The sequence below is a fragment of the Hippocampus zosterae genome, chromosome 3, assembly GCF_025434085.1.
Source record: "Hippocampus zosterae strain Florida chromosome 3, ASM2543408v3, whole genome shotgun sequence".
In the NCBI taxonomy this organism is placed as follows: domain Eukaryota; kingdom Metazoa; phylum Chordata; class Actinopteri; order Syngnathiformes; family Syngnathidae; genus Hippocampus; species Hippocampus zosterae.
In genome coordinates, this window is record NC_067453.1 from 17,797,501 (window position 1) to 17,813,629 (window position 16,129).

The 16,129-nt window shown below is 43.3% G+C and overlaps 2 protein-coding genes across 13 annotated transcripts in view; one reads left to right on the forward strand and one right to left on the reverse strand.

The window, feature by feature from the left end:
• The window catches only part of LOC127598052 (tumor protein p53-inducible protein 11-like), an 823,313-nt gene that overhangs the window by 227,776 nt on the left and 579,408 nt on the right, over positions 1-16,129 (forward strand). The gene's annotated exons all lie outside the window — the stretch shown is intronic.
• Positions 1-16,129, reverse strand: part of LOC127598035 (pleckstrin homology domain-containing family A member 5-like) — a 380,167-nt gene that overhangs the window by 1,704 nt on the left and 362,334 nt on the right. For 5 of the 12 annotated variants that reach the window (XM_052061519.1, XM_052061521.1, XM_052061520.1 and 2 more), the window contains 20 exons: positions 14,744-14,844; positions 13,899-14,014; positions 12,212-12,697; positions 10,263-10,743; positions 9,587-9,670; positions 8,896-9,015; positions 8,220-8,273; positions 7,543-7,623; positions 6,533-6,589; positions 6,370-6,450; positions 5,607-5,756; positions 5,416-5,517; positions 4,898-5,050; positions 4,187-4,330; positions 3,213-3,327; positions 2,660-2,775; positions 1,123-1,329; positions 870-1,031; positions 628-761; positions 311-450 (listed from right to left, as the gene is read on the reverse strand). In XM_052061519.1, coding sequence (XP_051917479.1) covers positions 311-450; positions 628-761; positions 870-1,031; positions 1,123-1,329; positions 2,660-2,775; positions 3,213-3,327; positions 4,187-4,330; positions 4,898-5,050; positions 5,416-5,517; positions 5,607-5,756; positions 6,370-6,450; positions 6,533-6,589; positions 7,543-7,623; positions 8,220-8,273; positions 8,896-9,015; positions 9,587-9,670; positions 10,263-10,743; positions 12,212-12,697; positions 13,899-14,014; positions 14,744-14,844 — 3,084 coding nt within the window. Of the gene's footprint in view, positions 1-310; positions 451-627; positions 762-869; positions 1,032-1,122; positions 1,330-2,659; positions 2,776-3,212; positions 3,328-4,186; positions 4,331-4,897; positions 5,051-5,415; positions 5,518-5,606; positions 5,757-6,369; positions 6,451-6,532; positions 6,590-7,542; positions 7,624-8,219; positions 8,274-8,895; positions 9,016-9,586; positions 9,671-10,262; positions 10,744-12,211; positions 12,698-13,898; positions 14,031-14,107; positions 14,251-14,743; positions 14,845-16,129 lie in introns of those variants that run through there. The other 7 variants (XM_052061523.1, XM_052061532.1, XM_052061529.1 and 4 more) reach the window with 6 other exon arrangements.

Below are 16,129 nucleotides of genomic sequence, written 5' to 3' on the forward strand. Positions count from 1 at the left end.
TAGCCATTGATGCGCGGATGCTTTCAAGTGGGCAGCTGTGACGCCGTGGTCATGCTGGGCTGAGGTGGTCATTCCAAGTCAAGACGGCATATACGGCATATTGAAATGGAAAAGTCGTTTCTATCCAGAAATCATCCAAAACTAAATTTGTTAGTCTACTCAAGGAATACCCCCACAAATGTAACATGCTGTTCATCGACCAGCCAGATTTAGGGATGATAAATGTGAACAATGAGGATGGTAATGAAACAACTAATATCCACTCATAATTCGACGCCCTCCCTCATGTCGTCTTCTGTTTGCAGCCTACCTGCCACCAGCTTGCTACGTTTGGAGGCCTCTGCTGCAAGCTCGTAAGAGATATTGATCATCTTCTCTTTCTCTTGGATGGTAATCTCCTCCTCAATCTCCACTGGGCTTAACGCTACGGCAGGCATCGTGTTCTGCATGCTAGAGACCACGTTACAGTATGTGTTAAATGTACAACAATAACATGAAAACAGATTGTGAAGGAAATGATAGGCTAACTTCTACGTGCAGGAATCAGTGGCAAATTGAACAGAGGAACTGAATCTAATGTGAAAAAGTTCAAGCAGAACTCTCCACAGTGAGGAATTTTGTATTTACCTGTTTTTGGCTATGAGAGCTTTGATGCGGTCAACTTTCCTCTGCTTGTCAGCCTCCTGCTCCGGGCTAAGCGCCTCCTCCGGGTCCGACTCCACATACCGTTCAGGGATAATCACTTTGTCAGGCACAGACAACTGCAGCAAGCAGCGAGAGAGAGACACACACACGTGTGATGCGTCTGTCAGTGATTTCCAAACATTTGGCTGTGGAGGTTATAAAGTGCCAGAGTGATTCAGCCTTACTTCCCGAACCACATTAAAGCGGTCTGAATTTGAGGCATCTTTGAGACGTGCGATTTCCTCGGCGGGCGTCTCCTGCTCCCTCACCACCTCTTGCTGCCTGAGTGAGGCCTCGAGCTCCAGGATGTCAGTGCTCATCACATCTTCTCTACGCCTCATTTGAGACTGCAAAATATTCAGAAAAGAACATATTACAAAAAAAAGAAATAAAAAATGAACCAAGCATTGATCCGCTGTGCTCGTTTCTGTATCGTACCTGCACATTGCGTGAATGGCTGTCCTTAGTAAACGAATTGCTGCGGGACAGCACGTTCTCCTCGCTGCTACCGCGAATGCGAACGCCCTTTTTCTTCTCCTTGAGGGCACCCTGCTGGTGGCGGCGAATCCTCTCCAGCTGCTCCTCCACGCTCATCCTGGGCCGGCCGCTCTCCAGCTGATGCTCCATAGCGCTGTGAGGACGCTCCTGCTCACCGCAAATTACAACCATGAGCATGGATGCACATTGTTGAGGGTGTAAAAACAAAAACTCCCTTTTCACTCTCTGCTAATTCCATCAATATTTTGGATAGGGGAGGTTGTATTAGAGCTGTAGCATAGTCAGTTATCTCACAAACACTGGTGCTCATGTAGTGTGGATTTAATCATTCATTTATGCATATTTATGATTGCAGTTTGCCACAGGTTAAGTAGGGGACACCACAAACTTGGAAGAAGTTGCTTTGGCCAAATGAGACCAATGTTTATGACCAAAATGCAAAGGCCAATTTTGGCGTGATGGAAAACTAACATCGCTTGTCACCCTCAACACGCCATCTCCACTGTAAAACGGGGCGGTCATCATGATGTGGGATTGCTTACTTTTTCAAAGCACTGAAATTTGGATGATAAAGCAGTTAATTGAGTTGTGTCTCAATACATTTGCTGAGCATGTAGTTCAGGTAACAAACAAAAAAATATCCACAATAATGGTGGCTAATGGGTCTTCAATGTCAACTCATGCAGAAGGGAATGAGTGCTTTGGAAGCAACCTGAATGAACGGCTGCTACGCACTGGCACACTTCTACTGGCACAAGGGTGTGCACTCACAGAACCCGAAGGGCCATTTAAAGCCCGAGCATGAGAGGCTGACAATGTGGAGTTGTTCACTCTGTGCTCCGCGCCACGCTAGAGGGAGCTGCTAAATCTGGATTCCATCCAGCGCTCCAGGATGCCGCAGCGACTGTCCAAGGGGCTGGTACCCAAGGGCCTGAGTTGAACTCTGCGAGGAACTCTCTTACCACCGCAGGCTATATTTTTAACTAGAACAAAGACTAGACAGTGGGCAGCAGACAATTTACAAAGACAATCCATTTTACATTTCTATTAAAAGCCGGTCTTCATTTTTCCAAACAGATATGTAGAAACACAGTAGGCACGAAAGGAGGACACACCCTGCCATGTGGCACACTAAATAACACAGTTGGTATATTTGATAGTGGGTGGAAACTATATAAACCGAGCTTCTCATTCATTTTACAAGAGGCTGTTTTGGAGTGGGCTGGTCACACCCAGGCCATGTGTTGAGTGCCCTACTTGCCACGCACAAGCTTTCAATCTACAGCTTGATGACCACAGCGGGCAGTTAAGAGGCTATTGTAAATCATCAAGGGGCACAGAGGCTCAGAGAGCGGGTAAAAACATTAGCAAAGCCAAAATGATTTAATAATATTTTCTATTACTTGTTTTTGTGCATACCAAAATATGCAGAAAATAGAGAGCTACCCATTAACAGTTTAAACATTTTTAGACTTACCATTCTGGAGTCAGGCTTCTTACTCTTCCTTAGAGTAACATATGAGGCGATGGAGGATGATTCAGGCACTGGGGATTTGGTTCTAGGTGGAACAATGCCTACTGGGTAGGACAGCCCTGGAGAGCAGAAGACGAGAGGAATAAATGTGTGGCCAAAGTACAAACATACGAGCTTCAATAATGCAGTAAACGTCTATAAACTGTCTGAACACAGAAAATGTGGGGCAACATACAGCTGGTAAACAGTTCAATAATGACAACATTGCAAATAATTCAATAATATTTGGTTTCTATATTGTATATTCAGTCCAATGTACCAAATCCAATAGGACACATAGGAGCACATCTCAAATGTTGCCGACTCAGCTTGTCATGAGAAGGCCTGACTTTTTTTTTTTTTAATCTTCACTGTCAAGCGCTACTTATGTAAAACCAAAGACGACCGTAAGAAGGGCCAGTGAGATGGACTTTTTTTTTAGGCCAAATGTCATCTAATTATGATATCAATTGGCTGCTGTCTTTGGTCTTAAGTGCGGCATGATACAGCACCATACCTTTGTTTGGGATATGGGCAGGTGGGTGTTCAGTCCTGTCCTCTCCATTGCTCTCATCCACTTCAGCTACCGTGGTGAGCTCTGGTTCACTCTTGTACAGTCGGTAGTCTGGCCCCTGTCAATGATTTATAAACGGCTGCTTCAATACCAATTGAGAATGCAAAGGCTTTATCAAAGTCACGACAAGTTCCAAAGCAAAGGAAAAATGGCAATTTTCTTCCATGGAATGGCTTCCAAGATGGGGACAATTAAGATCCTTGATGCTGCTCTGCGACACAGTCATTTAAAGGTCAACTGTGAAGTAATTTGATGAAATCCCAAATGATGCCACACATAATTTAACAAAATACATTAAGTAAAGCAGGAAAAATATTATTTCTTAACTCAGACAAAGAAAACGTTTTCCCTAAGTGTGATCCTGCCGACAAACCCAAAAGTGTGACATCACTCAGACAAGAATAGCGGGATTCTCGATGGAAAGTGTACAAAGCCAGTCAGAAATCTATTCGGAAAGGACATTTGAAACTTATCTGAGGGGGATTAGATGCTGTGCCGTGCTGTAAATTGCGTTTTAAATAATTTTAGCTTTGAGTATTACATACTCAAAAGATGGTTGACCAAGTTTACTTCACTTTTGACCTGTAAGCAGTCTTTTATACAATTTACAGGAAACAATTCCATGTTCTATCAGACGGACACAATGTTGTAAAGCATCCTGCGGACACATTCAACCCAGGGTGACTTGCAACCAAAGAGATGACAAGAAAAGCTGTCAATGTTATGAAAAAAGAAAGCTGCAACACAATGAGAAATCAAGCTTCCTTAAACTAGATCTCTCCTCAAAAAATGGAATTGCGAAATCAAAAGATGTTATCCAACAAAAAATAAGGATCGACTCAAAATAAAAGGGAAAAAAACATCTACACAGCAGGGGGTGACACAGCTGCAGGCAGTCAGCGGGTCAACAAGCTTACGCTGTGTGTGCCATTCTTCTGATTGGTCTTCCTGTCTTCCGGCCTGTGGAGGGATGCTGAGCGAACTCCGGCATGAGGGGGAATTGCGGGGGGGTTGGGCTCATATGACTGGGGCAAAGGTGGCCGTGGGGGTACAGAGTCCTCCTGGGGATTATACAAGGCATGACAGGCAGCAAGGTGACACTGGATGCCGCCATGCACGGGCTGGGTGACCCTCCATCTGGTCCAGGCTCCTTTCATTAACTGACGAGAATGTCGCATTCTCTCGTCGCGTGAGCGACACCGACCTACGAACTCGGGTGCTCATTTGAGACTGCCTTTATTTGCACAAATGCCCTTTCATAATTATATTTTGTACTTGGGGTTTCAAAGTGTGTTTAAATCTGAATGTATAAGTACTCAACAAATCACAGTAACAGTCAAAACTTTCGTACTGTTGTCTTTTGGAATTAACAGTACAGTTGACTCCTGAATACTAAAAGTCACCACACACAGACCTGTATATTGGTGAATATCCCCCCAACCCCCACTATTTGAAAATATTTGTTGTTTGTTTTTGTCTTCTTTCAGTTCACTGAGTTATGCAACTGTGAATTATTATGTATTAAAATGTCAAATGTCATGTTGGTACCATCGTAAACTGAGGACCATTTGCATATTGCATACCATTTGCACCACTTCCTTTAGTGTGTTCTTTTCATAATAGCGCACCTCTGTTTTCTGCATGCCGAGGTTGGGCCCATACAAGGTCATGGAGCCATCAGTGTTCCTCTGCTCTTTATGTTTATTGAGGACCTCCATTACATCTTGGATCCGCCACAGCTCTTTCTGGATGTGCACGTGCTGCTGGCTGGGAGGTTCAGTCTGTGAAAACAGTGAGAAAATATTAGGCCAGAATTGGGCCCAGCAGATGAGTCAAATTGGGAGCAAGGTTATTGACTGAAGAATAAGTTCAGGAAGTTCTACTTTTACTGTCTGTCAGTGGGACAGATTGTGTGACACAGTGCTCGATAAGGAGCTGTTGATGCTCCCTCTTGGCCCTCACTTCCTAATTAGCAAATGAACTGAGTCAGGTTGAGCCAAGAATAAACGTGGGAAGACAAAAGACTCCAGCATCACACCACTCATCAATCTTTCCTCTCCGAGTTACGTCTAGCGGTGAAGGTGGTGGAACAGAGATATTTATTTTGGAGAATAAAGAGGTGACGCTTCAGTCAGAAAAATCCTACCTGTGGGCTTCCCAGTGCTTCGAGCTGCTCCAGCAGGTTGCTTTTTGCAAGAATGACAGCTCCTTCTAAGTGGTCATACTCGCGCCATGACCGCTCCAACTCCTGGTTTGGAAAAGAAAACAATGTTTACCGCCCCTCCCCACTCAGAAAAACATATTAGAAAGGATTTAGGATAGCATTGACGGCCTCACAGTTGTGACGCGGGTGAGCTCTCTGCAGGTGCTGAGCAAGCCGCTCTGCAGTAAGTCTCTCTGTTGGATGACACTCTGCATGGCAGCCGGGTCGTCTGAGCCCAATTCTATCTCCTGGCTGGCCGACAGCAGCGCTGTCTCCAAAGTATGCTGCAAGAAAGACACAAGTCATCAATTACAAGACCTGTCGTGTAGATGAGAAAAGTTGGTCGGTAACAGAACAAGGCTTATTCGCGGCCGTTATCGTACATTTACATGTACGTTACAATTTAAGCAGTGTGTTGACATATTTAGTTCAGTGTATGTTTTGAACAATGTACATTTGCTATTCGACAAGGAGACTCAGCTTATACGTGCATTTCAATGGGATGAATATGCAACAGTATGAAATTGTTTATTTTACACGTTAAACCTTTTTGCATGTCATTCATTAACTGATCACTAATGAAAGGTTGCTGACATTAATTCCAACTTGGATGCATTTGTCCTCCGAAGTCGTGTCTTTTCATCTCTTCCACCCCACACAGACCAAATAGAACATACGTTCCCAAGTGTCAAGGGCTTTGCATAAATTCATGTGTGGAATTTTTTTTTTATTCCCCAATTTCATTCAAATAAAAGCATCACATTGAAATTATTCCACTGCTCTCTATTTGCCTTGATGCTGTGCCTTAAATATTGGACAAAAAAAAGTGACAGAACCTTCTCTTTCTTTCACAAGGGTAAAAAAAAAGCCATATCGAGTCATTCGGCAGTGAGTCACCTTTTCTCTATACAGCTGCTGCAGGTTGTCCTCGTGTGTCCTCACCACTTTATCCTGTTCACACAATCGGCTAAGTTTGGTCTGAGGAGAAAATGATACAAAGGTCGTGACCCTTGATGTGTCGCCGAACACGGCATATCATTTGTGGTAAAATTGAGCATACATCAATGTCCCCCTCTTCTGGCAGGTAGGTGTGTTCTTTAGGGTCTTCTGGATTTAGCTGTGAAGTAAAAAGGAACATTAGTCACAGTCTTATCATGCAGTAGGCAATACTGTCTAAAACGCCAATGTAGCGTTATTAGTCGTTTCATTGGGCCATACATTTTTAGAGTTGGAACTCAAAATTTGGGTGAATCATTGAACAGCCATTTGTCTCCCTCAGCACAACACAGCAGTGGTTTATTAGAATCATACGGTGATGGCATGTTGACAATCCTAATGAATAAACCGCAAAGACAGCGATGATCCAAGCAATGCATTTATGTTATTTGTTTAGTGCTTATATGGTATTATTCCTACAAACAGGTGTGGCATCTGGCTGGTCAGAAATACATCCTGAGGAGAGTTCAATAAAGTTTTTGCATGGTATCATTCATGCACTATATAAACAACAGGCAATTATCTATTTACATTTCGTCCCAACTATCATGAGCCCATTTAAACTCTCGTCGACATTGATAGGATCATAAATTTGTCATGTCAAAATATAAGAGCGTTCCAATTAATCCACTGTGCTGGCTGAGTGAGTTCAAACTCCGAAATAGGGCACTGTGTAGCTGCAGTGATCAGCCCTTCCAATCTCTTCGGACTCGCCCACATAGCGAGACCGATGATTCCCCCCCCCTCCCACACACCCTCCCCTCCCCATAACAGGGAATCGTAAATTTAACAGTAAACGGCCCACACATGATTCCGACTATGGGGAAGACCACATTATACTTCTCTTTTCCAAGCCATGTACTAATTGCCATGACTTCTCGACATGACAACAGTCAAAGCAACGAATGGGTTGGCACTGGCAGTACAACATAATACAGAGAGACCAGTCTTCATATGTCATGAAGTCATAGACACAGGCGGAGTGTTGCGAAAGACTAAACAAACAAAAGAAAACAATCAAAAACAGCCAACGTGAGAGGATGAGGCGGAGCAAAGCCTTTAAGTTGGCCTTACTTGCTGGTAAAGTTGAGGCCTTGGGGCCGAGTTCTCAATCAAAGTGTGAGTCATGACGATTAAAGGGTCATTTTTCTTCATCTAGTCCAACGTAAAGAGGAGCAGTGGTGTCAGTTTACAGCAGTGCTGCACTTCAAACACAACACTTACAAATCTCTTGATTGCTCTATACCATCATTTTACGCATTGGCATAGACATGTTCATCCAGAGATGGACGCAGCGCTACAAAATGAAGCTTACCAACAGGAAGACATTCATCCAATGCAGAAGTGAAGCCGACAATGAGCGATAGTAGAAAGCTACACATCTAAGTCACGACAGGCTTGAATGCATCATTTGAAATGTTTTATGTGTAGCATTGCCGTCTGGAAATTCTCTCTCTCCACTTTTGACTTTTTAACATGATTAACAATATTTTTGACATTTAACATTTTCACGCATGTCCGGTTATACTATAAGTATATTATCAAATAACCAATAAACTCAGCTTTTTTATGCCCTGTTTATAACACCATGTTTCTAAAGGCAATTTATGTATTTCAGTGTCATATTTGTCTGACAATAAATTAACTGAGCACCACACACACATATATATATATATATATATATATATATATATTTTATTTGACTGAAAAATTTTCAAAAGCAAAGGCCAGGCATCCATGCATTACCCCACCTGATTGTCCAAATACATTAGAGTCCTTTGGAGATGATGGGACAGAGCATCATTCTAGTGCGCGCAGCAGCAGCAAGAAGAAGACGAAGAAAAAGAATATGGAGACCAAATGAGGGGCATTCTGTATTCAATTTGCTCACATTTTCAAGGATGTAAACATGTACACAGAGGCAGAAGAAAGTTGAGACAGGGTATACGCTACAGAAGAAATTGACACGACAGCTGGGCTGAGCTTGTGTCCCAACAGTTTAAACTGGCTGGAACATTTAGTCTGAAGTGATGGCAGACCCTCATCCCACACCCTGCTGACCTAAAATATCCAAATCTCTACTCGGACATCTTAAAAGAGGGAATCCTGATTTAACTGTATTACGCGTGGCAGTCACCCAAACCACTTGACGCTTGCCAATGGTTTTAAGTTTCGTTCACTGGTAACATCTGTCTAGAATCTTTAGAGAACAATCATCTACTGCTAACCCACTAAAATGAATCTAATGTTTGATTAGATTTTGAAGCAGAGTAGCTGATGTCCCCCGTTAGTAAAAACAGACCTTGTTGTACATCAGGATAGATAGCTGAGGTGGGGGATGGATGGCATACACACCGCACAATAACTAACATGCCTTCAGAGGAATATCTTTGGGGTGGAGGAAAGGGTGGGGTGGGGGGGGCTGACCTTTGGGTTGTCGCCATCCATGTTAAGTTGCGTAAGCTGTGCGAGAGTGTGCTCCCGGACACTGTTTAGCTCTGCCTGCTGCCGACGCAGCTTTATCAGAAGCAAAGTCAGTTCCTCAGGCTGCAAAGGAGGTGAGGTTGTGGGACGTGTACAGCCATTATCAAGCAGGGACACCGTAGGGGGGAGGAGGAAAAAAGGAGAGAACACACCAGGATAGGAGATGCATCAATGCTCCCAGCTAGTGAGCTTTCATGCAGATCACAACAATGAGATTAGCCAAGGTGTTGGCAGCATGCAAACTCCCAAATTGAACCCAAGAGAGAGGAGCCGTTTTGCATCAATAACGGAAAGCAGCTCGCACGCTAGCAACAGTGACTTTGACATACGTACATTCCTGAGCTGGCTTAGAGAGTTGAGACTGACAGCGTTTTTAAATCAATGCTGGCGCGAAGCGACTCTGAAGAGCATCTAAAGTCGGCAGAGACTTAATCCGATCAGAAAGGAAAACTGATTTTGACTCCGTCTTTGTTTTGTCACAAAGTCATCATGGACACACGTCACAGACAGTCAGTCAAGGAAGGGTATAATTGTTAGGACAACCCAGCACATTTGAGAATATGGCATTGTAATGCATTTTGACAACTTACTCACACATAGCTAACAGACCAATTAAATCCACAGTAAGACTTACACTTTTGCCTTGGAGAGACTGAGCAGTGATCGTCTGGACTGGAATTCCTGCAGGCATTGACCTCCTATCAGGTGGATGGGCATACTGAAAGAGATGGGCAACACATTCATTTACACAATTATTTTCACTATTTGGGGGGAAAAATTACATCAAGTAAATTTAGAACCAAAAATTCTTCTGTATAACAAGGGTGCAAAAAAAAGCCCCCAAAAAATATCCCCCGTGAACATTACAGGAAGTCTCATTGGATGAAACTTAACAGAGGCATGTACATCTAACCATGAAATTTCCTAGGCAGACTAATGGGAGGAAAAAAAAGAATATTGTTTTTAATGATGATGATCAAACAATCCCACACATTCGACATCTCGTTATTGACAATACACCGTGTGTGTGTAAAAGAGAGAGAGAGAGAGAGAGAGAGAGAGAGAGACATAGTTTTCGAACATAGCGATCACTTTAAATTGTGACACTTTCTGTGACATCAAATTCAAAATAACTGTGAGCACGCTTGGAGGAAGATCTACTACAAACAAGGTAATATATATCAGAAAGTGTTCACTGCAAAAATAAATAATAATCAACTCACGGTGCGGAAACAACCCTTGTGGAGAGAATAAACGATAATTAAAAGTTTTGCTACACATCTCAACACCTCATTCAGTTCTTGACTAACCTTCGGGATTTGGTGCCTGTGCCGCCTGTCCAGACTCATCTCCCTTTGGTAGATGGGGGAAGCGATCTCAGACCGGGCACTGCTCATGTTGTATGATCGTGGTTGAGGGTAACCGCCATACATTGACAATGAACCGTGGGAAGGCGAAGGTGGGATGGAGTAGGTCGACGCAGCATGCTCTGAAAGGTTGATCATGGTTTTGGGGCTGGCCATGTGGCCGTACATCCCCGGCGGTCTGGCGTAGGCCTGTCTTTGCTGCCACTCGTATAGCTGCCACATGGTGTCCGAGCGCACGGAGCGGCACTGGTCAGCCATCGCTGGCCCCAAGGTTTGGTCGTACAACGACGGCGACATGCTGCAGATGCTGTCCCGCTGTGCCATGCTATTTCTGGGCATGCTGCGGTAACCGTCGCCATAATGAGGCACATGGGGCATCCGATGATTTGGCATTTTTCTAGGGAGTGTCTGGTACGATGCGATGCTGCGGAAGGAAAATTGATTCAATCATAAAACATACTTTTTTTTTTTTTTTTTAGTCATAGCAATAATCCAAAACAAATAGAGCTGTTTTTGTTCATAGACATAAATAATCAGGATCCTAAAATAAAAACACAAAATGCATCACTTGGTTTTTATGGTATCTGTAGTCCATTTAAAATTGAGATTAAAACCATACTTTGTTTTATAGTAAGTGCATAGTTAAGTGGGAGGTCCCCAATACAAATTAAAAGAAACAAAAACCCACACTCTTGGTCTCTTGGAAAAGAAAGCAAGCTACACTCATCACAGCCAAATGGCCTCCCATATTAGAAGAGTAATCATTGCAATATAATAGATGAGGTGTGAGTCAGTCACTGAGCCATGTAGTGAATTAGGATGTGCCGATTCAGAGTGCCGTCAGCTTCTTGAAAGCAAAAATAAATAAATACAGTGAATAACCACAGAGAAATTTGTGAAGGAAAGTAAACCGACGAGTGCATATTTTCCATCTGACATCTATCACTTCTCTGTAATGAAATGAGAGCTGGTTGGATGCTGCCTATCTGCAGATAGCTACAATCTTCACTGATGCATCTTGTTCACAGGTCTGTTTCTCCCTTTTGGACATAACCATCTCACGTTAATGGAATTTGACTGAGCAGTAGCCAACAAAGTAATGTGTTTCAATGTGTATTTAGTCAGTAAATAGAAACCCGAAACAGCACCACTGGACATGCTACACCTTTCCAGAGAAAACAAAAACATTGCTTAACGTGGGTTCAAAGAGAGTACAGCTGGCAATAAGAGAGTTTCCATTCAAGCTTCCCGTCAAAACTTGGCATTTGTGCATTCTGGTCTGTATCACTTAATGAGATTAAAGAGGGCATGGGCGGCTTAGAAACGATTCAACGTTCCAGAGGGTGTGCTTTTTAAAGACCATCAATTATCTGAACTGATTTTCAAATATGGCAAAAAACACTGATATACTATATAGAGACAGTGGGAAGATGTATGGTGAAAAACTGTCATGATTCGGTTTAGGGACCAACAGGTGGCACGGTAGGGCTCCCCCGGCAGCTGCACACCTGTTGGTCATTTGGTAATTAGTTGTATAGAAGGACTCCTGCCCGAACACTCGGTGTCGGGTCATTGTTGCTTTTCGCTGTCATGTGTGTTGCTGTTTGCTCTTGTTTTCTGTCATGTTTAGTTCATTGTTATGTTTTAGATTTAGTCATGGTTTTTGTTTGATACTTTGGACTTTGTGTGTTTTGGATTTAGTTTTCTTTGTTTTAAATACAATTCTTCAAATACACCCTGCTCCTCCCTCCTGCCTGCTTTTTGGGGTCCACCACCACCTTGCTGCGTGACCAAAACATTTGGAAATGTTCGACCAGGTGCATTTGGTTAACATTTTATTCAACTACATACACCCAGTCAGCACGAGATTAATACAACTAAATGACACAAACCTCCTGGTGTCATCATCTGGGGCGCGTCCTCTTTGCGTGCGAACCCACTGCTCCAGTTGCTGCATCGAGCTTGTCCTACTCAAAGTCCGTTCCCGCTCGTAGTTTGGACTTCGTTGAGGAGGAACTCCAGTGTAGTCAGCTGGCCTGGGTTCACCAGCTCCGTTGACTTGGGGGCTCTGGTGTGAGCCATCAATCTCTGTCGAGCTGCGTGGCATTGCGAGCTTGACCGTGATCGCTGGTGCTTGGGCTGGCTGCATTTTGATACTGTTGATCTTGGTGAGGGGGTGATTGGGGTCGGCGCCATCTTTCTGGAAGCCATAGCGCTCGGCATCTCGCTTTTTCCTGTCCTCTTCCGGCATATGCTCGCGGTCCGCCTCGCGGTTGCGCTCATTGTTCTCAATTTCGGGCTGTGTTAACGGTGGCTTGTGATTGGCCACGTGATTAACCTCATAAGGGCCACACTGTTCCACTTTTAGTTTGTCCAACCTGATAATGACAAGGGAACAAATACAAATGAACTCGTCTGCACTGACGCGTGACATTGATAAGACATCTGCATTTACAGTGTTTCCCAATTTTTATTGATCCAAGGCACCCAATTTACATAAGAAAAATCTCACAGCACACCACCATAAAAAAAATGTCACAAAAAATATTAAGTACTAAAAGTGTGATGCGCTTGTCTTAATTTACTCACGGGGCACTCTGCTATTGCTTTGAAACAATGAGAAAGCATGAAGATGAGCTGCACAATGCACAATATTCCAGCTGCCAGAGGACACCGGGTATGTAAACTAAAATGTGATATCTCCAGGGAGAGAAAAAAAAATACCTCTGCCAAGGCATGTCTGAAAGGTGGTGCTCAGCAGCTAGAAATCCATTTGCAGTTCACCACAAATCTCTACTACATTGGGAGGTCTCTGGAGGTAATTGACACCGCCGCTCCTTGGTCTTAGATGGACTCAAGGTCATCGCTTCAACGATGAGCAAATTCCTCTTATCAGGCCGGTTTAGTGGGTCAGCAACAAAAGCGTTTGGAGGGGCATTTCCTTCCTTTCCGAGATTGCGCTTGAACCCATTTAAAGAGCTACCACAGTCGCCTCATCTCTTATAAAGCCTTAACCTACCTACCTGAAATCACATGGAGCCCATAAAAAAAGTGCAGTAATCATGCACTTCTGCAGTTACTACATAGTAGTGTCGCTATACTTGACTGCCTTTTAGCAGCATTACACTTTTCTCAGCGCCATTTGCTGGATTTTAGGCTCAGCAGCACCGTGTAGCCGCAAAGTACTTCATTATTACGCCTCTGCTCACCCATGCTTAAAGGGCATTACGCGGACAGGCAGCTGAATAACATTTAACACAAAATGACAAAGACTATCATCGCTACTGATGAAGGCTGTGCCCCGTCTTAGATGTACTGCTCACTGTGTTCATAGGCCTGAAGCAAACATTTGTTTGCACACTACCCATCAAATGACATCGCCCATATAGTGAAGTGACCTTCAAGGTCAAAGCTTCCAAACACAGAAAATAAAAAAGCCAAATGTCGGTGGTGAACCGTTGCCAAGCATCTTACATTCAGATTTCAGCACACATGTGTGACACGAAAATGAAGGAATACTCCAAAGGGACAAAATGGGCAGTTTTGAATGTGTTGCGCAATCAGCGATGACTTACAAACCTTTTGACAGGGTCGGAATGCACAAGTGCGGCATCCGTCATCACTTTCATCCAGGACTCCATGTCTTTGGCTGTGTCCGTGCAAAAGTAGTATGTTCGCATGTTGGGATGTGTTGCCTGCGTGACAAGTTTTCTGAAAAAGACAACTGAGAATTTGAAAACGCCGCACTTACAAGATTAGAGCAGCAGATTTGCTAAAATCATACTTACCGGGCCATGAATCTTATTGCAAACATGTTGCTGCATGCTTCCAATGATGCCTCCCAGCCAGCAAAGCAAAACATTCAAGTGTGACAGAGAAATAGAATGGTTATCGGACAACCCCCAATTCCCTGCTTGCCAGTTTCTGAAAAAATACCCCAATTACCCAAAACACGATGCGGAAGATTTAGAGCAAAGAAACGGCAGCTGGTCATGTCCTGCTCTTGCATTTCCCTTGTTACCTCAACTGCCTCTCTTAACGCATGTGACCAGGTTTGAAAAGAAGTGGGCTGACTCCTTGCTGTCTGTGTCTTAGTTGTGCTTGGCGGGAGTACCTGTTGACTTTCAGGGTTTAGGAAAGACCCAAAATCATAACCGTACACACTACTGTGAACCCATTTCATGTGACCACTGCCCTGCAGCAACGCAGATTTCCCGTATCACTGAATGTTTTGGCTTGCGATGGACATTGCATTATTGCTCTTCAAATGTCAATGACTTGTTGCCACTTTCTGGATAACAGCAATCACAGCAAAGTACATTTTGGACTTAAGGCCCCTCCTTTGTTCATGTTTTGCTTCTCCTCAGAAATGTGTTTGTTTGCCGAGAACCCTCATTAATTGTTTGATGGTTGAAAGCACTGACCTTGAAGGCGTACTTTCTGGTGATGTGATCATCAACAGACAGCATGGATATATGAAAGCTTGGAAGCAGGATGCTGCCAAGTATCCCTTCCTCTTTTTCATCTGCAAGGCAAAAAAAAAAGGCGTTTTTAAACAAGGTCGAAGAATAGCAATTTGGATCAACTTAAGGGGGGGGACACAAATTTACCCTGGGGTCACATTGCAGTTACATGTTGCAGGTTGTGGAAAATATGTGCATTGATTCAAAGTTCCATGCTGCTCTAACTCTCATTAAGTTTACAGACGTGACTCCATATTGACGATAGAGCGCTCTCCATGGGGGGATTAACATTGAGTTGTGCGTTTTAAGCAAGAACCTAAACTCCCATCTTGATACTTGCAATACCTCTGCAAACAGCAGAACGCGTGCTGGAAAGTAAAACATCAGCACCTCCGAGGTGTCATTTACTTGGCCCGTTTCATAAATCACCTTAAGTGACCTGGGAAATGTATTTGTCGAACAGTGTTTTTTATTTATTTTTTATTTTCCAAGAAAGGGGGAAAAATTGTGAATGATGATTTTTGTAAAACAATTGATCTCCGGTTGGTTTGTGGTCATGTCCAAACATTCAGAGCAGATTCGACAACAGTAGTAAATCAAATTTCTTTTCAACACACAAGGGCATACAATTACCGGCCATAAGCTGATACTGCACAGGATCGAAAGTCAAGTTTAATTGGCTGATAAACACGATGGAGAGCTGTTGGTTTTCGTTTGATGATAGGAGAGATCATGACCACACTTCCTACCCACTCTCTGCTGATGGATACAATTTCTCAACATGCCCATCTGTGTAAATCCTTTGGGGCCGGTGCTTCTGTCTATGGCTTTTGTCAGTCAGTGGGCGGAAAGAAGGCAATGGCACTGTCAGACAGCAGAAACAACACAGACTCAATGTCATCCTGATTAGCGGAATGACCGGGTCTGCATTAATTGAGCAAGCAGAATCAGCAACACCGGAGATTCTGTGAATCTGCTGCCTAACAGCAATCCTGCAACAAAGCAGCTGGGGAAAAAGAGATTTAATAGAACAACTAATCCAGACTAAAAAAGTAATAAATATAAATTAATCGATATCAAAAAATTAAAATTTTTGTATTAAAGGTGAGGCTTCTGCTAAAATAAAGCCAAACGAACTATTAATAAATATGAAAGACAGTTTATTTATCTCCTCGGAGTTATTAACTTTCATGTGGACTACACTTAAGGACTTAACTAGACACAATATAATCCCTCGTTCCAAAAGTATCAATATTTCAGATGTTCCAATCCTGTGTAGTAAAGGTGACTCATTATCAGCCTCAACATCTTTCTAACCGACAGCTTGGGAGCAGAAATAGTCACCAT